At 35.2% G+C, this 9,778-nt stretch overlaps 1 protein-coding gene across 1 annotated transcript; it reads right to left on the bottom strand.

Annotated features, from left to right (window-relative positions):
• Positions 1-2,730: 2,730 nt before the first annotated feature.
• Positions 2,731-5,139, bottom strand: LOC132545189 (microfibril-associated glycoprotein 4-like). Its single transcript, XM_060208866.1, has 5 exons — positions 4,905-5,139; positions 4,142-4,263; positions 3,782-3,878; positions 3,390-3,554; positions 2,731-2,978 (listed from the first exon to the last, which is right to left on the bottom strand). The coding sequence occupies exons 1-5, from the start codon at positions 5,137-5,139 to the stop codon at positions 2,731-2,733; spliced, it is 867 nt and encodes a 288-aa protein (XP_060064849.1).
• Between the last annotated feature and the right edge of the window lie 4,639 nt (positions 5,140-9,778).

The raw sequence follows: 9,778 nt of genomic DNA, 5'->3' as shown, positions 1-9,778 counted from the left end.
AAAATGAGATTGTGTTGTACCAACCACCAAAGTCACAGTTTCTGTTGAATATCTGTAACTTTATATACGTGGGATTAGACTACAAGTCCATGCGACAAAGACCTTCTGCCAACACCAGTGTTAGATAGAGGTTAAAAATCCTTTTCACTCGGCTCACATATTAATATATATTAGAAAAAGATATCATGAATAACTATTAAATTAGGGTTCTTTTGAATAAACGACTGACTCGAGGTTGTCTGTTTCAAGTTTATTCTCGGTTTATTAAGTTCATTATATCCCTAAAAAGACAAAAACATGACTATATAATACGAGCACATAAATCTACTTTTACAATACCGAACATCTGAAGTAGGAGATAATATAAACGTGTATGTGTAAAATACGACAGACTGAACTTGTACAGCAATATCAATTATTTATGGGTAATAATCGTTTACAGATAATTCACAGCAACTTACCCTGCATGTGGTGCTGGGGATGTGTACTTATATCTCGAATAGATACAGTAGATAGCGTTGTGGTAATAGGTTCAAACTAGAGAATAGTAAACAACACATCACATGACACCACCCATGATTACACACATTACACAACCATACGCAATATGCCTAACACGGGCCGCAATGCAAAATACATACAAACCGAAAGTGACGGTCACGTGATCTAGCGACACGAAGCGATATGTTAATAAACAATAATTACAACTGCCATGGAGAGTATTAAACAAAGAAACTATTACCGTACAGGATTTACTTAAGATATTTATCAAATACTGCTGTAAAATATTAAATCACTTAATCAGGGTGCCACATAACCATCCGACAATCGCGTATAAAGACAGCGATTCCTTGGCTTGTGAACTTACCAGCTTAATCTAGAAATTTATAAAACCTTTTATCCTCGTCCTTTCGTGATTTCGCCCCGAAAAACGAGAATTAACAACCCTGAAGGTTTTTTTTAAATTCTGGTCTGTTTGCGGCGAAAAGACGAAATAACGAAATATCACAAATCAGCTTCCATAATTAAATACATATGTATCAGCAAAACCTCGTCAATCGTCTGTGAAAAGATCACATAGTATCGCAAGCGAAAAATTCAATGACTTATCTATAATTAATTACACCTTCAGATTTACTTCGACGCCGAATGACTCTTACTGCTATTTATTTCTCTTGTCAGAGATGACGATTGCTTTCGCGTAAGCGTTTGAAATGGTTGGACGGACTGAACCTGCACGAGAAACGCTAGATACGCTTTTGCAGATGGAAATGAAATGAAGTTCTTTTAAACAAATCTAAATATTTCAGAAATACATCATACAAAGAGCATAAATTCCAGAAATTAGCATAAATGGTATACATTTTGATTAGAATATGTACATATTTTTCCACTGAAACAAAAAAACAGTGTATTTTACATGGCAATAAACCGATATGATGATATATACAACGACATATATTTATTTCACCAGAATAAACAATGATAACGATTAATACCTAATTACATTAGACTAATTAGTTCAATCTACTTTAAAATGTAGGCACGTTACTCGGAACATATTTGATTTAAGCATTTCCATATATCTCATAACACACTGAAAAATCGCGCGATACGGTATATATCACTGGAGTCCGACTCCGTATTTGTATTCACATTTTTTTTTAATTATCTATTTCCGGACTCGCGTACTTCCTTTTCCATTCTGCATTTCGCGGGAAGTTTACTTTGGATGTAAAATTATATTCTTACTTGAAATAAAACGTTAGGCACAATCTTCTAGGTTCCGATGTCAGATAACAAAAACAACAGAATTCCGGGATGGTGCTATCTCCCCTAATCCCCCTCCCAACCTCTCCTTCATGATTCATCCATAATTACAGAAAAATATCTTAATATCATTACAATAACCACAAAAAACTAAATTTTCAATAGAAAAAATATTCCACTTAAACAACACTTGTCCACATTGTACAAATTATTTATAAAATATATTTGCTCGTCAATTTATATGTAACCAATTTGACATGCTATCTGCAATAATACCAGGAGTAATTATTAGTATATTTCTGATAAAACTAATCTGAGAAACATTCATTCGGCTTGAAAAACACTGATGTTGTGCAATATACCATGGTCATGACTTTAACAAAGGGTACAAAGCAACAACATAAATGTGGCTTTGGAAATAAAATGCCCAACAGTAGAACTGCAAGCATTCCTCCTCTTCTAAAAGAAGCAGACCACATGGACATTTTCAAGTCAGATATATGTCATGGCTATTGTAGCGTGATGCTAGGGAACGGATTTCTTGAACTTTTAACCACTGGTACAGTTCACATGAACATCGAAGACTGGCACACGTACTGGACTGGTACCTCACTGGACTTCACATTTGTCTTGCAAACACTATGGCACGAGTGTTGTCTGTGGAACACATGCTAAAAGCGACTCCTTGAGAGACTATACATATTGGACAATGATAGTGTATGATTTGACAACACATGCTTCTATGTTACGTCGTGGTAGTCCATTTGAATTTGACTGCAGTACATACATGTATTTTACATCAGCATTTTCATCAAGTCAGTTTTCATCGTAGAAGCCGGCATGCGCGCAGAATCCTGGATGTATTAAACAAGGTTTCCATTTGTAGACGTCACGCCTCCGAGAACGCATAGTCTTTTCTGAGCGAACAAACAAACAGCGTCATATACCACTACTGAAAAATCAACGTGACGGTTTCAAGAGCATTCTTGATTTCAGCATAGGAGCGTAGTCCTGATAATAGTAAAAGCCATTCCATTTCATCGCACTAACACCACCGCGAAAATGTATATCATCCACGTGCCGTCCATTCAGATTACACTGTAAACAATTGAAGAACCACCAACCGCCTGTAAAAGACTTGGCACATTCATGTTGGTCTCCTTTGTCGTTAGTGACAAACGGGCGTCCATTATGATATTCCATAGCGTCTCCTATTAGAAGAAAATGAAGAAGTTTTTATTACACAAAATGAAAATGCTAAAGAAAAATGCAAACATTTCTGAAGATAACAGAAGTTGTTAAGATACAACACAAAAATGGGTTTATGAGATATAAATATTCGAAAGTAGAGAATAAAAAAAAACCCAGAATAACAAAATATAAAAACAAAAGATGAAAGATGAACCAATTTATTCACATAGTTAAAACACATGTGAGCTGGATCAAACATTATTAAATACTAGTAATGAGAAACGACATAACAGGATCAGTAAGATCATTCCAAAGAACGTTGGTTCTGAATAAAACGTTCCTGTCAAGCATTATTTGTCGTTAAAACATACAAAGTTTCCTCAATCTCTCGAATTTTACCGACGAAAGCCTTCGTTGTCTATACTTACTCGAAACGTCTCCAGTAAAACCGGAAATAGACAGTCTGTACCCGTCAGATTCGTCTGCGACGCTGAATGCTGAGTACTGGGCGTAACCTGCATCGCCATCACGGGAGACTAACTCTATCCTTAAGATGGATGGCTTTCGTGTAAGTAGATGGATAATGTCGAGTCCTGTCGAAAATAGGAATGTTCTGGTGAATTTGCAACAAACTTTTGATGAGGCATATATAGATATGAAAAGTAATACTCACAAAAATTTTAAATCAAGATACCAAATAATCTTTAGTGTTTTCCCTAACACTTGACAGGGAACATTTTCTTTAACTCGAATGAATCTTAAATGTATGTGGAAAGAGAAAGTGTAGTTGAGTCTGAAAAGTTCAATATTCAGGACATACCTAACCAAAAGTTTCTGTCCAAGTCTCCGAATCCAGTCTTGTAGTCTGTCCAGTTTCTAGCGAAGCTCACCTGTTCATCTTGTCTGTTCTGTATGACCTGCAACATATGAATGAATATTACGAGAGATTGTTTGAATCAGATAACGGCAATGACCACAAATTAGAATAAAGGCAATACTCCTGTTTTAATTCTTTGTTTCTTGCGAAATTTTGCTTGTGATAAATGGTGTGTTTTTACTGTGTTTAATCATGGCGATAGTGCACAATTACAATAGGAATTAAAAGAAACAACACGTGTGCAAATACTTCTTAAATATGAACCATGTCACTCAAAAGAATATTAAACCAAGGTATTCTTACAGTCCACGGTCCACCTTCGTTGTCCATGTCACAGAAGATATTATAAAGTAAACCATTTGCCAGATTTATGTTGTTGACACCAGAGTTACTGATAGGGTTTACTTCGCTGCAGTCTGAGGGATCTACAAAGGAAAATGCATTGGTTGGTCTTTTTATAAGAATTATACCTTCCAAATATTTTTAGAAATAAATGTTTGCTTTCCGCTTTCCTTCAATCTTAGTCTACAACCTCACCAACATACTATTTTCATTTCTGCTTAGTGACATATCTGATTCCTCTTCCTAAATTGTGTAAATTTGGAGATAATTGTGCGTACATAGTTTTAGAAACTGATAGCCAAATCTTGAACACAAAGATTCGAGAAACGGATGTTATGCATGAGTTTCTAATGTAGTAAAAGTGAAAGGGATAATCTAGGGTTACGCTTATACGGTTATTTTGTGCCTTAAAGTAGTTTTTCCTTTTCAGGATGGCGTGATAAATACCAGACCATAACACGAATTGTTACTGTTGAACACTTGTCATGGGCGTTGCAATTGTTTTTTCTCAAATTTAATGGAGAATGATTGCAGAATCATAAGTTCGTTCCCAAAATCAAGATATTAATTTTCTTTTGGCTTTTTTCCTTGTAATTTTAGTGAGATTTCCAATTTGTGGCCAAAAGAGTGTATATGTTTATGGTATTAACTGAAATACGTGCACCTCTCAGTTAACGTCGACGAGTACTTGAAACACTTATATCAAGTTCGTGTTTATACTTACATAAATGTGCCCTCTTAGAGTACACTTTTCTTGCTGACAGTGGTGAATCACCTGTAGATATTTCTCTGCCATATGTGATGCATTCCCTGGTCTGAGGATCGTAAGCAATTGCTAAGCAGTGGTTTTCACACTCGGAAGCACATTTGATAGGGCTTACAATTTTTTCGTGTACGACCAAAATGTCACCATTATAGTCAGTGAGCGAAACATTAAAAACACGTTTAAATGAGGACATTGGTCCACTTGCTCGACATGTAATGTAAAGTATGAAAAGTAGGTAAACTTCCATGACTAATAAGATATAACACTGTTATCTACGGGCAGACTTTCGTGACGAATTGAAAACGGCTACTTGTAGGCAGATTTCAGGTCGAATAGCAAACGGTTATATACAGATAGACTTCCAGACCAAAAAGGAAACAAATCTTTCAAGGCAGACCTCTGTGACGAACGAAAAAAACAATCTATATATAAACTTTCATCTTTCTACAGTTCATGCTATGACGAACCCATTTAATAATTTATTTCATTTATTATTGAAAGCAAAGTCATCCTCTCCATTCCCCTGAGAGTTATCTCCTCTAGGATTTTTTTCTACACCTTTGCTTAGCGTCGTTGTTCTCAACCATGTAAGACCAGTTCCGCCAATTCTGCTCGGACGATTGTTGATTAGTTCAAATCCCCAGATGTAAAATCTCACTTGACAACTACAAAGCCCACATCTTTTGAATTAAGGATAAACTCTAAAAGCAACAGTTTAAAAAAGGTAAAAAAAATAAAAGTTCAACAAAGTTTCCATTACTAACAGAATGAAAGGAAGCCAAACAAGCAACGTATTGAAAACGCATTTATTGACATTAGAACAGACATTTTTCAGGACAAAAGTCTTAATAACAGTGTGGTCTGATTAGTGAGAATGATGAAGCATACAAACTTCTCTTGAGGTCAATTTTGCCCATATTTCCAATATTTATAATAGTAAACATTCAGATATGGTTATCTGATCTGAGACTGAGACAAATATCAGTATATACGGTAAAAGGCAAGGTAAAACCTATGCAAAACTGTTTACGTGACATTTGAAAAACAATCGAATCCTTATTGCTAAGTAGTCTTAACAGTTAACCATATAATACAAAGACATGGAGGGCAGCGAGGTGGGCTTAATTCAGTGCGGTCGTTAGGGGAGGTTTTTCTTTTTATGAGAGCTTTCCTTTCCAAGGAGGTTGAATGACGCTACAGATATATGGTTGTGATCCGTGCTGAAGTATATTTCGTGAAAAATACATTCAAATGAAGATATAAACGAAGGACGAAATAATAAAAATTATCGAATTTCTAGTTGACAACAGTTTCTTATTGACATTTTCATGCCAATAGTCTATTGGAATTCAAAGATGTTGCAAAACAGCAATTAAATCATTAGCGTTTTAAAACTATTTTGTACCGCCATAGGTAGAGAATATGGTAGTGGACAAAAACGAGAAATTAAGTATCCCTACATAAGCGTTTTAAGGAGGGTGTTTCTTTCTTTGGCAAAAGCTGTTTGGAAATTTTTAAATTCACACACTGTTAATTACAAGTTCGAATTAACAGTCTCAGAATGAAACTGCTTGGTACTGTCAAGAAAGAGAGGAAATTTTGATTACGTTTTTTTTTTTAGTTTTGTGAAGTTTAATAATCCAGTATCAACGAGGAATGTCCGAATCCTATTTGGAGATATTAGATAATGTGAAGGGAATTTATTTCTCGAACAAGCATAGATCTCTCTAGATACAAGATAATGTATCAACAAGTAAGTTATCGGATGCCTAATCTGCAGGATCAAGAAATACAGATTTGTGTTCTGTTTTACTTAAGATTTTATGTTGCTTATTCTTTTTAGGTCATCTGCTAGTAATTAAAAAGTTTGAAAGATATAGGGACTTGAAACCTATGAAATGGTTTGTCATTTCATCCAACAACACACTGTATTTCAAGATATTAGTTCATAATCCGTGACAAGTCAAGGTTTACCGCAAGGATGGTATATTTCATGCTATTGTATGTATTACTCCATTAGTACTGTTAAACATTTACTGTTTTTTCTCCATTATGCCTCTAAATTAGTTATGACCTGATGAATCGATCATGTAGTAAAAATAGAAACAACACGTTTAATTATTAAAACAAACTTATCGAACTTAGACTCCGTGTTGAATATGTGTCATGTACATCTCGATGCTTATATTTCAGGTGAGACGGTTTGTGCAAGCCTAATGGTCTGGGTTAAAAATAGTTCAAATTAGATGCCTTCAAAGTACTAGGTTCAAAGTAGACTATCTAACACATCTATAAAATACCTAACAACATAATTTAGTTGTCATAAGTAAGTTACCTGATGATTCTGAGAAAGACGAAACTGCTATATGGTGCAGTTTAATCCATTGTTTGACTCTACTGCATCTAACTAAATTTGTATTTAAATGTGCTATTGATTTGTGTGTCTTTTGTACAGTCATGATCAACAGATTTACATATCATAATGAAGGCTGCGCGAATGAATAAAATCTATAATGAGTTCTACGGTCATCTCCCGCTTCGTATTGAGTACGGTAGCCATCTTTAAACTGCCACGGGTTGTCTTGTAACCCTTCTGATGTACCCATGGTATCATGAATTGAGTTCAGAAGTAGTGCTGTTTCAGAATCGTTCATTGGATGCCATAGGGGATTTTGTTTCCTTCGAGATTTTCATTTTCAGGCACTAAAAGGTTTGAATATCAATGATTATTAACCAATTTGCAGTAAACGGTGAATTGCAAAATGTAATTCAGATATCATCAAATTGTTATAAGTTTTGTTAAAAGTCATCACAATCATGCATTTTAATTTATTGATTTAATAATTATTCTGTATATTATTTCTCTTTTTAATTGGTAATCTGCAAATCTGGTGTTAATGTGATTGCTTTTACCTAAAATCCAGCATCAAAGATATGTAAGGGTTTTCTCCCCTTACAAAAACTGTAAAGATGTTTTCATGCACAAATGAAATGGGCTTATTTAAGTAGAAAAATGGTTCTTCTATAAGAACATTTAATTTGTCCATTCTGTACACAACCATACCGCATTCGAAACTGCAGGAACGTTTTGGTTCACTTGTCATGATAGCGTTCTTCTCCAATAAAGGTGAAAGGTGGTATAAATATATGGTATAAATTATACCGAAGCGTATTTCGTAAAGGTAAAATACGTCCAAACCAAAGAAGAAATAAACGGAGGACGGAATCATAAAAATCATCGAGTTTCTGGTTGACAACATCTTTGTCGAGTTTAGTGGCTAGATCTTCTAAAAGATTATCGGCATACGTATCGGAACTAACAGTGCCCCTTTGTTGTTCTACTTGGTTTTGTTTTCATACGAGACTGAATTTATTGAAGAACAAGTATTGTCTTTACATTATAAGAAATTTATTGACCACGTCTATTGTAAATAAATGGAAATGAAAGACAAGACAGACTATTCTACATCAGCTACTTAGCTAGAGCTTTTCCTACAACGAAACCAACAGCTATATACTAAACGTGATGATTTCATTTTCCCTGTAAATTTTCCATTTCTGGATAGCAGTTAACCTGCATCTTCAACCTATTGTATTTACCACTGTGAAAAATATTCTTTTTCTTTGTGTTATATGAAACTGGACGTGTTTGATGGTCGTTTGTTTGCCTGTTGATTCCAGTATACCTTGATCTTATTTGAGAACGTGACATTACTTACTTAGATTAACCAAGATTTACATGGCGGATGTCATCGATGAAGCAGAAGACGTTTACTCTTCCGGAACTACTGGTATTGTTATCCTTGTACTTTTTCCGGATGCTCCGTATAGATCTTTCTTTTGTTCATATTTTGCCCCGGTTTTATGGAATTTTGTTTTTCATCGTGTTCCGCTTAAATAGAAATCGAAACTTTAATAGACTAGCTTCCTAGGAACTAGATATTGAGCTGCCGACGAAGGCTTGCAGAGAAAGGAAACAGGAGAGAGGTAGGATCATCTTGAAATAGAGTTTTTATCGCTTTGTGGGTTGCATAATTGACACAAATTATTTCGTCCATAAAAACGGTCGACTCTTCAAAACGACCCTCGTCTACGATAGATACATTTGTGTAATCGACTCATAACCACAGTAGGAACGACAAGGAGGTAGTATCTGTCCAAACAGTTCGCACCAAGTTAAAGCGACAACGCGACGTCCCTACACTGAGCCAATTTTTTTGTTGCGTCACTGTAATAATTGCCGTAACGGATCCCGAATCCGCAGTCGGTCTGATCTCAAATGAATCCCGATCTTACCTGCAACACATTGGCGGAAGGTGCAGAAAGTGGAGGCGACGAAAGGAGTGTGTTGCGAATAACTGCCTATTATGGGAATATGGCACTTTAATTGGCACGTGAGCGGCATTTTCCATCAAGATAATGTGCCAGCGAACATCAGAAGTAAAACGCATTTTTTCACCAACTGAGCATATTTGGGACTTTCTTGGGCAATACGTGAGAGAACACCATAGACAGTCTTTAAACAGAAATGATTTGCCTCGAAATAGGAATGGAACAACATCTATCCTCAAATTATCAACCGCTATAGTGGCTACTTACCTTACCAAAAAATGCTTCATAAGAGACAATTTGTTTGATGTCTTTCATAAAAATAAAAAAAGAAAGAAAATAAAATAAAAAATAAGCGAAAACAAAATTTCATTGATAATTATCATCACACCACACTCAGAATTGATGAACGAAATATTGCACTTCTTCATCATTGACTTTGATACAATCAAAAGTCTTTTTTCGAAAAGAAACCGTCTCTAAGTGAAATAAAACCAAATATT

The sequence above is a fragment of the Ylistrum balloti genome, unplaced genomic scaffold (assembly GCF_031769215.1).
Source record: "Ylistrum balloti isolate Yb309-2 unplaced genomic scaffold, AGI_CSIRO_Ybal_v1 Utg369830, whole genome shotgun sequence".
Taxonomy (NCBI): Eukaryota; Metazoa; Mollusca; class Bivalvia; order Pectinida; family Pectinidae; genus Ylistrum; species Ylistrum balloti.
This window is presented reverse-complemented; position numbering and strand designations above follow the sequence as displayed.

What these genes read in the sequence shown, in the direction of transcription:
- LOC132545189 (XM_060208866.1), bottom strand. Translation starts at nt 5,139, where the DNA reads ATGTCCTCATTTAAACGTGTTTTTAATGTTTCGCTCACTGACTATAAT. An exon ending in ACGAAGGTGGACCGTGGACT is followed by an intron (nt 3,879 to 4,141) that starts GTAAGAATACCT and finishes CATATGTTGCAG; the next exon opens with GTCATACAGAACAGACAAGA. An exon ending in TTTTACTGGAGACGTTTCGA is followed by an intron (nt 2,979 to 3,389) that starts GTAAGTATAGAC and finishes TTCTAATAGGAG; the next exon opens with ACGCTATGGAATATCATAAT.